Raw genomic sequence first — 15,789 nt, 5'->3', positions numbered from 1 at the left:
AAAACAAATATGTTACATAGCATAAACAAATAATCTTTTATTTCATAACGTATGAGTTTGAAAAAAAAAGTTTTTTTTTCAGCGTCAATTGCTGTTTTTCAGTCTATCAAGTTTTTCTCAAGTGTTTGCATTTGTTCTCTTTTTCGAACACTGAAATGATATGAAATATCCCAAACCAATTCAGTTGAACGAACAATCCCTTTTTTCACAACTTCGCGCTGAAAAATTGATTCCATAAAAATCTACATTGAAGTTAAAACGAGTCTTATTACAAACAATAGGTTCCAGACAATCCAGACCAACTTTTGATTCGCAACAGAAAATCGTAAATGGTGGGAACTTAAAACTACTTTATTTCCTCACGGTACTATTTTCTATTAATAAGTAATTTTTGGCCACAAAACCAGGAGTTGATCTGGCCTTTCGTCAATAAGTTTGTGTTGAAGTCTTTTTGAATATTTTCTGAGGGTTCTCAAAGCCCTAAAGTATCACATTTTCCCTAAAATTTCAGTGGTACGGCTGAAAACTTGCCGAAAATGACGTTTTGCGAAATTTTTTGAAAGATTTGATCTGTAAATGTGTAAGTCGGTGCCAATATGAATAATTTTGAGGGGCGCCGAAAAAACGCATTTTTTCGGTTGAAATTTTCCAAAAATTGCCTAAAAACGGCTTTTTTAACCTTTTTTTAAAAAAAACTTTGCCTGCGCCGGAGCAGACAATTTTTGACATAATATGGCTTGTATTGTTTTTTCGAAGAGCTCGGAAAATGAAATTAATTGACCTAAAAAAAGGTCGGCAAAATTTTCAAAGTTTCTCGAAAAATAACCCTCCTTAAATAAATTTCTGCGCACGCCACTGTATTGACATTATACTACCAAAAACAAAGCAGTAAATTGCGTAACATAGAAAATCAGTATCGCAATCAGTTGTTCAGCTATTGTTGAAATTAAAAACTCTTCAAAAATGGGTCCATTCTTCTAGTGAGTCTTACCTTTTTCTGGATATATCCAACAAAAGTTGGAATCTTTTAGTCCCCATTTTCTGAAGAAGGTGTGGGTTTTCCCTATAAATATGGTGCTGCATTTCAATTTTGATATATTTGCGTGTTATCGTAGATGTCAGTATTGCGCATGATTCGGCTGATGTTGGTTCGAAGACGCAATTTGTGCACTTGGCTAATAGCAGCTGCAGTAATCTACACAACATGCCAACTTCTTCAAAAACCAAAAGACAGACACTCCAATGACATCTCTGTTCACCTCCGCGGGAACCAGAAGCGTAATAGAAATCATGCGAGAGGGGACTACAAAAGCGTAGATGAAAGAAGTAGGACTTTGGACTATAAAGGTGTGAACATCTTGGTTACGGAGGGGGAGTCTTCAGTATTTCCTCGTCAGTGGGAAGTGGGGATGAGAGACCCGTTTTATAATTTAACAATGGCTGGAACCGACAACAGTCCAGGTTGGTAAATTGATGTTTTTTCTTCTAATTTGCCGAGTAGGATTTTGAGTGTGAAAACTTTTAATAACATTAAAACCATTTGTTATTTGATTTGGATTTCAAATGAAATTTCAATAGTTTTTTTTTGTTGAGCAAATAAGTGTACACGTATTTTTGGTGAGACCACTGAGAGGAGGAGGAACTTTGTATTCGGGTGTGCTTTTGTTTTTTTTTCGTCTTGCTAAACAAAAATTATCGGAATGGAACGAGTTATATATTGTAAATAGCCTTTGAAATGTTGTGGGTCTATATTAGCCTTTTTTGTCTACTTTACTTCATATCAATTTAATTTTTTTCCAATCAAATTTTGAGCGATTTAGTCTGATTTTTTTGGTTCTTAGGGCAAATTACTGAAAAAAGTTCATGTTTTCTTTGGAATCCAAATCATGTTCAATATGCTTTGTTAGAATACCAAACTTGTCGAGTTTTATTTGAAATATCCGAAACGTTGCGGAAAAACACACCGTACGCTTTTGTTACTTCCAACCAGCTGATCAACGTAAAAAGGCCATATCGACTTCCTCGGCTAAAACTGAAAGTGTTGTAAGGGGCTTGATGAACAAACTTTTTAAAATTTGAGATACAACAAATCTAATGGAGTTTACTCAAAACTTTGTTTCGATAACTTCCTCAATGCTCTGTTTGCTTCGATTGCGGGAAAAATCTTTCCTCAGTTGCGCAAAATTGATTTTCAGGAGCCGAGTGATATCACACTAAAACCTTTTTGAGCATATTTTGGAATCCAAAAAAAAACATCAAAAAAATGTCTGTGTCGAAGAAGCCTGGTTTGAATATATTTTGATTTATGAATCAATTTTACTGGGATTCCGATGAATCACTAAGCAATTCCAATTCATTTTTAAAACGATTTATAAACCATTTTAGGCTACTTTTTGTTTTCCTGTTTCATTTCGCTGTTTCATTATAACTAGCCTACACAATGGCTCAAACAATTTTAAAAAAAGTTTAATTTAACTTTTGCTTTCATTACCGTGATTAAAATTTTCTGTATACTTCCACAGTTACCAGCTGTTGAAGTAGAATAACCCGTGAAAAGGCATTTGAAGGTTACGTAGCAAAAAGTAGACATGCCATAAACCGGGTTGACAAAAAATGCTTATCATTCAATTTTCAATCATGAAAACTGTATGATTAGCATTTTTTTTATTCAAAATTTTCCATCACTTTTTCAAACTTCAAAAGAGGCAAGTAGACCAAAAGTTTTCATTAAAAATCTTTAAAATAGTTTCATAATTTGTATGAAAATTGCATGATAAACATTTTTTCCATAGATTTTATTTATGAAACTGTATGATAAGCATTTTTCTTCTATAGATGTCTATCCGGGAAATTAGTCACGTCGTGAACCAATTAGTATACAGTGTTGATTTAAATTAACCGGACCGACGCAGTAAACTTGAACATTACAATGAATTTTTAGGTTTAGGTGAAACATGATAGACACAAAACATTTTTAGAGTTTCAGCAGAATTATTATGGAGCAATTGGTTTTGTGAAATTTAGGCTCAAAATTTTACCACAAAAATGGATCACTTTTGACTTTTTTAGTCAAACAAAATTACGCAATAGTTACTGGGTCGATGACTGACGTTATTATATCAACGTGAGCCTCTTACGTAAACCAATAAACTTTTTGAAAAAGTCTATTCTGCAAAAATTAATTAAAGTATTAAAAAAGTCGTTTTTACTATAATAAACAACATTATTTTATTTGAAATATTTTTTAAAATGTATAGAGCATTTCTTAAAATTGTTTTGCGCAAATTACTTTTTTCTTAAGGCTTGTGCCGCTGAGCATTGAGGAAGTTATCGAAACAAAGTTTTGAGTCAATTCCGTTAGATTTGTTGTATCTCAATATTTAAAAAGTTTGTTCATCAAGTAAAACTTTGAGCCCGATTTTCGCAACACAAACTGTACCAGCGGATTTAGGAGGAGGGGTGAGAAAGATTGAACGCCCCTCCCCCTGAGGGGTTCTACTCACTGCCGACCCAAAGGTCCTCCCCTTTGCATTATTTTAAGACATCCAATTTGGGCTGACTGACACTAAACTTTTTCTTCGGCGCCAAAATTAATAATTTTAAGGGGGGAGCGCGCGCCGAAAAAAAACATGATTTTTCGGCCAGCATGTTCCAAAATTGCCTAACGACGTCTTTTTGGCCTGTTTTCCAAAAATTGGCCGGCTGTGAAGATAAATTTGGTCAAAATGGGGTTTGGGAGAGCTCAGAAGATCAATTTGGTCGACCTAAAAAAAGAAGTCGACAATTTTTTCAAAACCTTTTTCAAGTTTTTTGAAAACCTGCCCCCCTCGAGAAAATCTTAGATCCGCCCCTGCTGCTGAATTTCTAATAAAGTTTTGTTTTCATCATTTTCACCTAAAGTCAACCTAATTTGAGCAAAACGCATTGTTATGTTCAAGTTTAGTGTTTTGTCCGGATAAATTAAATCAGCACTGTAGAGAAAAGAAAATTCTTATGTTGATTGTGATTGGTCTACTTTATGACACTGCATTGTGATTGGCTTACGACTGGTCTACTTTAAGACAAGACTACCTTTTGACCGGAGTCCGGATTTGAAGAATCCTTGTTTTAATTTTTTATTGTGCGATAACAACTTTTTGATGAATGTGTGACAGGCCAAAATGGGGCTGGCGTAATGCACCTTGGGGCTGTTGAGAAAGAAGAGGCGGAGAGGAGATTCAAAGAGCACAACTTCGACATAGTGGCCAGTGACAAGATCCCACTGGACAGACGGGTGAGGGATTTCAGACACCAGGATTGCAGCAACATCACTTACGACAAAGGTCAGGTTCTAAAAAAACTATTGACAGGGATGCACAAGAATTGATACAACCCCTGAACTGGACTGGCCTTTTTCCTTGTTGAAAAATGCTCCTGAATAATCTTTTGCAAGAACAAAACTACAAAAACTAAATAATTATAAATTAGATAGATATTGTTTTTGCAAATATTTATCAATATTCCAACAAAGGATCGTTCCGAGTTCAACAATTCATATATATTTTTTTGAAAATAAAAAACAAAAAACAGTATAAATATTCCAAGTTCGGTGGATGATGAAATTTTTGTCTCAATAATTTTTCTTGAAAATATTTCCACTTTGAAATGTGTCATCGATCTTTTGAAACAATCCTAAATATTTTATGGACAAAATTTTTTTGTTTCAAAACTTGTACGTTGTTGGGACGTCCAAACCACATGCTTTTTGTTTAGATTTGCCCTCTACTTCGATAATAGTGATCTTCTTCAATGAAGCACCTTCTGTTCTCTTGCGAACTGTCACCAGTCTTCTCATCAGGACGCCACTCAGTTAGTCAGTTTCCGCCCACTTACTCTTTGTTAATTAGGGTCTTGTTAACTATCCCCTATGGTTCCCTGTAATGAAATGTCACCCTATGGTTCCTTGTAATGAATTGTCATACCGAAGTAGATCAGGGGTTAATAATGTATAATTTGTATATCTCGTAACGATTTTCTTTTTTGCAATAGTGTGTGGGGGAGGGGGCATTTTTAACAAGATTTACAATTTTTCATAAGATTAGTCGAGACAAGTATCAGCATAGACAATTGCAAATGGTCTCAAGGCAGGAAACACATCGAATATGTGAAAACGTAGAAGTAATTGCGCTTGCGATTAACAGGCTCTCGCACTACACATTTTCTTTTCAAGTTAACAACTAGTTTAACAAAATGCTTGCCAACTGCTGAGTCACTCAGGGCAGCAGTTGGCAAGCATATCAGTTTTATGGGGGGGGGGGGGGATTATTTCAGTGTTGTCGGCTCAATTGCCGCTGGTTATTGTTCCGACTTTCGATACCAAAGTAACGGAATATTTGTGCTCGGGGTGGGTTTTTTTTTCTTCAGACAAATTTCGACTTTTTAACTAGCTATTTTTGACGGAATTTTTTTATATCATTCAAAAGGTATTGTTGTCCTGAGCTTAAATTTGAAAAGATATTTCACCTGTGATCATTTTTTGTAGAGTTATGAGGGTTTAAAGATTGCCATTTTGGCATATAATTCGCGCTATTAACGCGAGAGCGGAGATTTAATCCGTCTTATAAATCGTTCCAAATTGGTTGAAAGAAGCTTATTTGCCATAACTGATTTGTTACAAGGAGCTAAATCTATATTTTTGTACTTAATATGGCGTGTGGGGGGATGATTTTCACAAAAAATTTCAAATTTTAAAAAAATTTTCATTTTATTTTATTTCATTTAATTTTTTTATGCTTTTACTGCTGCTCCATAAACTTTAAAAGGCAGTCGGAACATTCAGGGCTTCGCCCTGATACGAGCAGTCTTGTTTATTTTTGAATATTCATTTATTGCTGTCGTTTGTGTTTCTGGACTTGTTTTCTTCATTAATTATTGTCGATTGTGTTTCCGGACTTGCTTTCCGAAAAGAAAACATGAATCCAGACAATATTTTGAATTTTTTCTAAGCATTGGAGATTGAAGTGTTTTAAAATTTTTTGGACTTAGTGGCTTTATTTTCCTGTCTGCCAACTTGCATTGCTATTTCTATGATGTATCGCAAGTGTGCTAAGCTCCGCTTTATCTCGTGTTCAGTTTTTTCTCAACTATGTGGTTTTTTCCTAAATTTTCGACTAGCTGCTGCGCTATTTTTGTATTCTATCACAAGTGCCTCTGCACATGACTATCGTTTAAAAGGAACTTCCGCGCCATAGATTCTTGGATAAAAATCTCTTATAATAGAAAAATGTTGTCGAAAAAGTTGTCATTATAGACCATTATTCTTTCAAATTTAGACCATGAAATCAATTATATTGTCATTATATTCGATTATTTTCGTAAGAATACAATCCATCCAAATCCATTATAATGTGGGCCATTTATGGGCCAATTATTGCCACAAAAAACGTATGATACTGAAAACATCTCATTTTGGAGTAAGGCGAGTTATCTTGAAGTAATGTTTCATTGTAGAGTACCTAAACGAAATCATTTTGGTGGACGACCACAGCGATCATACTTACATCAAGGACACCCTTCCTTCCGCGGTCAAGTTCCTATTCCCTTCCATGGTCAAACTAACTCGGAACAGTCGACGCCTCGGGCTCATCAAAGCAAGAATGGCTGGCAGCGACAAGGCCACAGGGGATGTCTTGGTCTTCTTCGATTCCCACGTCGAGGTGGGTCCGGGATGGCTGGAACCTCTTCTACACCGTATCAAGCAGGACTATAGGGTGATTGCGGCTCCAGCTCATGATACTATCGTGGACAAAGGCTTCGAGTTCTCAGGTAATCCAACCACTGATAGCCAAGGGACTTTTGGATGGGACTTACTGCAACGCTGGCGAGCCCTACCCGATCGTGAACGGAAACTATTAAAAACAAAAGCAGATCCTGTCAGGATGCCAACGATATCAGGTTGTCTTTTCTCTATCTCCAGACGATGGTGGGAAGAGTTGGGTAGATTCGATCCCGGGTACGAAGTTTGGGGCGCTGAAAATCTAGAACTTTCGTTCAAAACGTGGATGTGCGGTGGACGTCTCGAAATTATACCTTGCTCACATGTTTGTCATCTATTCCGTAGGGGTTCCCCGCATAAATCGCACATTGACAACTATTTATCGATAAACCAGAAACGCTTGGCCGATGTTTGGTTAGACGAATACAAAGAGATTGTTTACTTGCGACATCCTGAGCTAGTTAGTCTTGATGCTGGAGATATTTCGGAGAGAATTGAGTTGCGTAAGAGACTCCAATGCCATCCGTTTAAATGGTATTTAGAAAATTTACTTCCTGATTTGTATGTGCCATCTGTTAAACTTCAAGCAGGTGGTGGCTTAAGGACACTTAGTGGTCTGTGCGTCGATACCATGCAAAAGGACTCCGGCATTGCTCAGTTGTACCCGATATGTCATTTTAAGAGTACCCAAAACTTCCATCTGACAGACGCAAACGAGATTCGAGGCACTGTTGAGGTCTGTTTGGAATCCGATCAAAAACACAACCGAGTTCTGCTGTCTCAATGCAGCGGAAAAGAAAGTCAAACTTGGAGTCACCCAGGACCAAATTCGACCATTCAAGCCAGATCCATTCGGTCATCTAGCATGTGCATAACAATCAATGGAGACAACCTCGAGCTAGCGGACTGCAACCCAGACGATGTCAAACAACGATTCTACTTTCAGTATTATATGAATCAGGGGCTGATCTAGGATTTTCTCGAGATGAATTAATACAGCCAAAAAATGTAGTCATGCTTTGGTCGTAGTGTAATATGATGACTAAACGAGTTCTAAAATAACAATAACATAAAAAAGGTTACTTAATGATGCCATGTGGAAGTTTTATATATTATTTGTACAGACTGGTGTCTAATTTACCTTGCTGTTATTTAAGACTTCTACGTTGTTGTTATTAGGGCCAGTAAGTTTATGTTTTATCGTGAAATTATGTTACTTCCCCAGTCGAGATGGCCGTTTAATGATCAGACGGTCGTGGCCGACTTTTGGCATTTTCAGACTTTTGCGACCAAAATTGGGTATTTTCAGACCACCACGAAAAAAACTCGAGTTTTTCAGACTTTGCAGACCGAGGCAATGTGTCCGCGACCGGCGCGATCAAAGAAAAGTTAACCTCGACCAGCGTGGCAACGAAAACTAAACCGCGGCCGATGCGACCCACGGAAATTTTACCTTAGAAAAGTGAACAGCGAATAAAGCAAAAGGTCCGGCTCCAATATGACATGACGTTCTGTTTTTAGTTAAAAAAGAGCATTTTCCTGAAATCGAAAGTCGTACCTGTTTTTGTCAGTCTGAAATTGAATTATTTATCAATTGCATCTGTTCAACAATATCTTTATCCTATGTTCGACGAAAGTTTTTTTATTGAAAAGAAGGCCAACTTGACTCTCAAACGCCAAAACTTTAGATAGCGTAAAAACAGCGTCGAGTTCACTTTATTTTAAAATATGGGGGACGGTTTTTGTTCCGGCCGCTCATGAACTAGTGGGATTGTACGATGGCCTAGTTTGCTTTTTTTTGCGCAATTGAGGGTATAAACCATCGAGGTATCATATTCGAGCCCTTTCAATCTATGGCTTTGGATAATTTTTTTTGTTTTTTTTAGCGCCCAAAAGCTTTTTCTTGTCCTAATTAATAACAGCTGATGACATTCCGGTTTATATGAAAAATTTTTGTCGTTGCAAGGAAAAAAATAGATTTCTGTATCTTTTTTTACGTTCGGGGGATTTAAATGAAAGGGGAATCAAATTAGTTATTCATTTTATAAAAGGAGACCATTTACATTGGGTATGCATAAACTTTCTCAGACATCATTGGTATTTTTTAAGACAAACCAGTTGAGCAAGCGCTACTGAAAAAAAAATTCTTATGAAAAATATTACAAATCACAGCCGTGTGAGCCCAAGATGTTTAAAAACCTATTTTATAACTTTGAATGCTACAGATTGCCCCTGGTCGAGGCCGGCGACTAATGTTTTGACTTGGTCGGTCGCGGAAAAGTTAATTTCCCATAGTTAAAACCCATAGTCTCGACAGGGTTGTAAGTCGCAGACAAACTCGAAATAGCGTGTCTCGGTCGCGAGCGTCAAAAAATTAGTCGCGGCGGACGAAAAAACAGTCGATGTGGCCGAAAAATTAGCAACTGCATGGTCAAAACAATAGTCTCAGTGGTCAAGGAAATAGTCGCGGCGTGGTAAAAATTTAATCACGACATGGTCGAAATAATTAGTCGCAGCGGTTGAAAAGTTAATCGCTACATGGTCGAAAAATTAGTCGCGTCTGGTGAAAATTTAGTCTGGGCGGTCGAAAAACTACTCGCGGTGTAGCCCCAAAATAGTCGCAAAAAATTATAGAAATTTTATAAAACAAACAGAAACATTTAAATGGCAAACATTCCAGCGATTACTTTAAAGCTAAAAGTAACTGCAATTTAATTAAAAGTTTATTAGATTTTTTGTTTGAAAAACTGTAAAATAGTTGCAAAAAGCAGTTCCAGTTTGTATGTGTTTTTAATGAGCAGTTAGCTAGGCAGGGTATTTGCTGATTAATAACAGGATCTAAATCAACTATAAGCAAAATTTGGGGCTAGCATACATGCAAAAATTTATAACTAAATACATACATACATACATACATACATACATACATACATACATACATACATACATACATACATACATACATACATACACGAATACATATACACAAACATACATACATACATACATACATACATACATACATACATACATACATACATACATACAAACATACATACATACATACCGCATAAATACAAGTCGAGTTTTGAATTTTACAAAATTTGAAATTTCGGTTCGAATTTTTTTTGTTTTGTCCCTATGACATAAGGACATAGGCGTATGTTATTCAAGCTATTGTAAAGTCCTTGAGCTCAAGTCTATTGTCTGAAGACCTGCCATGCGACCTTGTTGACCTCTAGTTTCTTTTCTGGAATTAGTTGAAACGAAAGTTAGGTTGATTTCTGGTTGTGAAGCATAAAACTGCATTGAAACCCAAGTATTGTACAAAATCCGTTTTAAAATCTAATTCATGGAGCAACCTGCTGACAAAAATTGGGAGGGCATTTATTTTTGCATTGTTTTTGGGTTTTGATAATCCGCAGCTGCCATCATTTTGGGAAGATTTGATAACTATGTTCACCTGTTTGATGATAGCCAAGCCAGAGATCAATCCGGATGACTTCTAATATGTGGCCACATCCAATGCGTCAGCAATAGCGACATAATCGGGAATCGTTAAGGGAAGATTTGATAATTATGTTCTTCTATGTGATGATCGCCAAGCCAGAGATCGATCCGGATGACTTCTAACATGCGGCCACATCCAATGCGTCAGCAATAGCGACATTATCGGGAATCGTTAAGGGAGAATTACACTCAAAAATAGTGAACAAGGTTATTTCCATAAGTAGAAGAAGCCGACATGATTATACCAATTTAAGAACCGCGTGTTGATTATACCAATTTAAGTGTTGTATGGCTTAACTACAATACCATGGAATTCGACCAGATTTTTGATATTTTTGTAAAAGAACATCCTCAAGTACACGCGTATACAGATGATATCTCAATGGTGTCTGGAAGCCCTAAAACCGAACATGTAGCCCTATTGAAACACTTTTAAAGAAACTTGATTTCACTAACGCCTCTTTTAATTTTAAAATTTTCAGAAATGCAAAATCCGTATCTGATAGCTGGGATTCAAATAAGTCAGTGATAACAACATTAGTAAGAAAAACAAAAGCTACCTGAAACCACCGATATCGAGAAAAAAAATTTTCTCCCCCGGGCGCATTACATTTTCCTTACAAATTCTTGTCAAATTCAGCGGAAATAAGTTCTGCCTTGTGACAACTACTGAGCCTTATTGACGATAACATGTGGACAAGGCATGTGATACCAATTTTGAGCAGTTCAAGATACTAGCAGAAAAAATTTTTGAAATAAAGCATTTTGATTTATTCAGTTGAACAAGAATCTTTCGCAATTCTGTTCATGCAGGGCTCGGTGCAATACCAGAACAAATAAATACGGGTGAGTGGCAAACATTTGTTTTAGCCTGGAGAACTGTAATGCGGCAAAAAAGTTATAGTACAACACAATTGATTTTGCTGGCCAATTTTTGGTCCCCTGAACGTTTTTGTAATTACAATAATTAAAGACTTTCACGAATGTATTGAATCAAATAGCTTTATTAACTATTTTAAATTCCTCTACCAAAAGAAAGAAAAACGTTGTTTTGTAGGTCAAGAAAACAATACTACCATATGAGTTTGTTCTAGAACACAGTCATGGATTTAAATGGGCTTTGACAGATTATCTTTCTAGATTCCTTTCTTTTTCATCAAAAGTGGCCCCCTCGAGTACCTACGACTCAATCTTTACGGTTGACAAATGAAAATGATTAACAAAGCATTCCAAACATGGCAAAAAATAACCAGAAAAAAGCAAAATTTTAGGACAAAAAACGTCTCTATAATTTCAAACAAACCGACGGTTGAGGGCGAGAAAACATGCATTATTATCGTTTGAGGGTGTGGCGAATTATCTTTCTAGATTTTTTGTATTCATCAAAAGTGCTCTCCCACGAGTCGCTACGACTCAACATAGTAGTTTAAAAATTTGAATTGATTAACCAGGCATTGCAGCCATAGCAACAAAAATTCTGAAAAAGGAGAACTTCTGTGAAACTCCAAATAAACAGATGGTTCAGGGCAAGTAAACATGTAATTAAATTAAAACCAATCAGAAACAACTCTATCCTCTCATAAAATCAAATGAGCCAGTTGAGAATTGAAATTGGGCTCAAGTGTAATTGCACTCCATCTCGCAATTGTAGTTTTGGCTGTTGTGCTTTTTCATCTTTGATTTTCAATTGCCGCGACAAAATTGAACATGAAATTCTAAACTTGGTTACTGGAAAAAAAATCTGAACTGAAAAGTTTTGATTTTATGACTGACTGGCACTAAAAAATAGGAGAATAGGAGAATTGCCTCAGGATATTTTTTGAAGCTCAGTGATATTTCAGGCGTAATAATTCGGTCTAGCAGATTCCAGCTTTTTGTATCAATTTCAACAGTCAAAGCAGAACAAACTGTTTTGGTCGAAACAGTAAAAAGAGGATCTCATTTACTTGGCATTCTTAGTGGTTTCGACACAAAATCTAGAAGGCCTTTGGAAATGTTTTTTTTTCCTAATTTACCTTCAACTGATCTTTCTGATTCAGTTTAACTAGAAAATTCATTTTATAGTTCTGATTGTATTTAGCAGTGGAAACAAAGTTTTGATCACTGATTCGAGCGTTTGATTTAACTTTTTGCTGGTTTTTTAGCTTAAATTTTTGATCAGGGCGTTCGCTAGAAGTATCACTCAAATCACATTGAATCACTCATTATTAATCAACCGTTGATTGCTGCATGAGCTTTTAATTTATACTTTGTCGAGAAACATTCGAGTCCTGGGCGAAATCATTGCATTATTGCGTCTAGCGGCAACAAATTTAGCAATGACGAAGAAATCTTAGACCCTTTTCAGGACAGGCACACAAACGAAAGCTACCGAAATGTGCAGGGCAAAAAAAGCGAGCGGAGCGAACGAAAATTAGGATGCAGAAAACGCCTGAATCCCTGGGGTGTCCGATGAGCAACCTAGGGAATCAGCGAGACGATCGATGCGTTGAGGGAAGGAAATGAGAACAAAACTGCTGATTAAGGATCCGGAGAAATGCGGGAACAGATTGATTGAGTTGGAAGCTCAAACGTAGTCCGGAGAGAAGACCGGCTTCAAATGATAAAAAACTCAATTAAAACGAAATTTAGCTACACTATATGAAACCAAAAAAAGTGTACAAATTATAAAATTAACAGATGCATGTAAATGGACATAGGATGTGCAGTACCAATGGAGTTTTGAGTTTCACAAATAATGAGCCTTCGTGTTAAAATGTATTTTTTTTTCCCATACAGAGGAGTTTGTTTTTCCAATTAATGTGAAGTTCTTGAGCTCAAGTCCATTGTCTGAAAACTTGCGAGATGACATTGTTGATCTCTGGTTTGTCTTGAGTTAGCTGAAACAAAAGGTCAGTTGATTCATAGTTGTGAAGCAAAGAGTTGCACTGAAATTAAAACTTTATACAAAATCCGTTTTCGAGTCTTCATCATGAAGAAGCCAGCTGACAAAAGGTTGAAACGGCATTCAATTTTGCATCATTTTTGGGTTTTTGGGTTCCGAAGCTGCCATCATTTTGGCAGGAAACTATAATTAAGTTCCTTTGTATGATAATCGGCCCTAAGATCCCTCAGACTATGCGGCCACATTAAATGCAGCAGAAAAAGCGACATTGCCAGGAGACGTTAAGGAAAGAAGTACATTCTAAAATCAGTGATACATGTTTCCTCTATTAATGGGGGTAGTCGACGTGATCATAACGACTTAAAAACGGGTTTCACGGCTTAACTATATTGACGGAGGTATTCGTGCAGGTTTTTTGATGCCTTTGTGAATGAATTCCTGCAAACACAGGCAATTAGAGATGACATATTAAAAGTGTCCGAAGGCGCTACAATCGAAATTCTAGCCCAACTGAAAACCTTTGAAAACAGTTTGATTTCAGTAACGCCTCTCTAAACTTTAAAATTTTCTTAAAAGCCCATTTTGAGAAGAAAAAAAAAACGTGAGTCTCTAACGAGATCAATCCACAGTCTTCGCAAATTCCTTTCAAATCTAGCTAAAACAAGGTCTGCCCTAAAATTATTACTAAGCGTTATTAACATTTTTATCTGGAAGAGGCATTTGATACCGCCTTTGAGCAGTTAATGATATTAGCAGAATATGTCGTAGAATTAAAACTTTTTGATATTTTCCGCGAAACGCTAATCATTTGCAACTCCAGTCATGCCGGGCTCGGTGCAATGTTAAAACGACCTAATACGGATGGGTGGCAAGCAAAAAACTTTTTCCTGCAGGAATTTGATTGCGACAGAGAAAAATTATAATACAAACGAATTGAAGTTGCAGACCGATTTCTGGTCTACTGAGTGTTTTCGTAATTACATTTATGGAAGATGCTTCAGAGTTGTATTATTTCAATAAGCTTTATTAACTCTGCTCAACCCTCTACGAAGGGAAATAAATTGTTGTTTAGCAGGTCAGCAACTCAATATGATTATTATCTACTATATGAGTTTGAAGTACAACACAGGCAAAGACTAAAGTGGGGATACGACGTTTTTTCAAGAGTACTTCGGTTTCATCAAAATGAATCAACGTTTACATTTAAGATCATTTATCCACGAGGGATAGGACCAACATACGAGCTGTACAGCTCATCACGGCGAACCGTTGTTGTGCCCCTGCTTAAGAACTACATGCATTTTTTTTGGTTATTTTTCTGTGCTGGGTAATGTTGCCTCACCCTCAAGCAACGAGCACGGATCATGGTGGGCCTCGAACATCCGACCTTTCGATTGAGAGGTTGAGACGTAACCACTTCACCAGTGCTCCCCAGTTGACAAAATTAAATAGACTCACAGGCATCGCAACCTTGACAAGAAAAACTCAGAAAAAGGAAAACTTTAGGACAAAAAAGTCTGTAACACTTTAAAAAGACTGACGGTTCAGGGCGAGAAACCATGCATAAAAACATGACCAATCAGAAAAGACTGACTTACGAACACGCGAGTACCAAACAGAGTTCATGAGTGCCGCCAGATGGTGTGATTACATGCATCTCAAGTTCAGTCAATGGAAAATCAGATAATTGCATACGGAACAGTTTATGCGAATACGATCAACCTAAAGCCAAATTTTGTTCTCATTTTGTTACATTCAATATCAACAAAATGTCTGCTGTTAATTCTCCAGGAAAACCGGAAAGTGTGAAAATAATTGTTAATTTAGGTACTCAATCAGGCAAGGTAAATTATATTGTCGTTCTAAATAATCTGGCAAACAAGCCGCTTATCCCTGATGCCGACTCCGATATCAAACTCGTACCCCTCGTAAAGATAATCCCAGAGAGAAGTGAAATAACGAGAAAACAGATAACAATTCTATGGTTTGCTCATCAATTTCTCCTGCTTTCCTACCTTTTATAAAAACGGGAAAACGGGTCTACTCACTTATAGCGACGGATTGTTGTGTGGTGCGGCTAATTTAAAATCCTCAGTTAATTGATCTGAAACGTTTGGATGCTAATCTGGAGAAAGACCGAACTTTGAAGACAATCAAAGTTTTTATTCGGGGAAAGGACCCAAAAGCCAACGAAACATTAACGTGCCTGGGCCAGTGATTAGGTCAAAAAAACTGTTTGTGAATAGACAGCCGGTTAGCAATTCCCACGACAATGTCACAATCAGTTTTGAATAGTCTTAATGAAACCCATCACAGGCAGGGCAAAAGTTTTGTCGCCAAGAATTGTATGACTTCATCCAAACATTAAAATCTTAAATTAATCTGGCTCAAGATTATTCAATGCATCAAAACCTCTCCTCGACCATCAAGTATTGCAACCACTACCTGAAAGCTGGTAAAATTTTACATAGGAAAATCTAAAAGAAAACATAGGCGGAATGTTAACCAAACGAGTGAGAAAAATAATCAAACTGGAATTCTAAGGACCAGTAAATTGTATAATTTGTAGAAAAAAGTAATAGTAGCAGTTGATGTTTTATCGCATAAGGCTTCAGCGCAAACATGCTCGAGTAATAAATCC

The 15,789-nt window shown here is 36.7% G+C and overlaps 2 protein-coding genes across 3 annotated transcripts in view; one reads left to right on the top strand and one right to left on the bottom strand.

Annotated features, from left to right (window-relative positions):
* Nucleotides 1–15,789, bottom strand: part of LOC134841365 (ubiquitin conjugation factor E4 B-like) — a 478,213-nt gene that overhangs the window by 235,380 nt on the left and 227,044 nt on the right. The gene's annotated exons all lie outside the window — the stretch shown is intronic.
* Nucleotides 123–7,912, top strand: LOC134841951 (inactive polypeptide N-acetylgalactosaminyltransferase-like protein 5). 2 transcript variants are annotated; one of them, XM_063858052.1, is made up of 5 exons: nucleotides 123–332; nucleotides 1,116–1,461; nucleotides 4,155–4,322; nucleotides 4,753–4,848; nucleotides 6,490–7,912. In XM_063858052.1, the coding sequence occupies exons 1-5, from the start codon at nucleotides 330–332 to the stop codon at nucleotides 7,725–7,727; spliced, it is 1,851 nt and encodes a 616-aa protein (XP_063714122.1). In that variant the 5' UTR covers nucleotides 123–329; the 3' UTR covers nucleotides 7,728–7,912. The 2 variants fall into 2 exon arrangements, with proteins under 2 accessions (XP_063714122.1, XP_063714123.1); XM_063858053.1 differs by having other exon boundaries at nucleotides 123–364.

This window comes from Symsagittifera roscoffensis, chromosome 3 (assembly GCF_963678635.1).
Source record: "Symsagittifera roscoffensis chromosome 3, txSymRosc1.1, whole genome shotgun sequence".
Lineage (NCBI taxonomy): Eukaryota > Metazoa > Xenacoelomorpha > Acoela > Convolutidae > Symsagittifera > Symsagittifera roscoffensis.
This window is presented reverse-complemented; position numbering and strand designations above follow the sequence as displayed.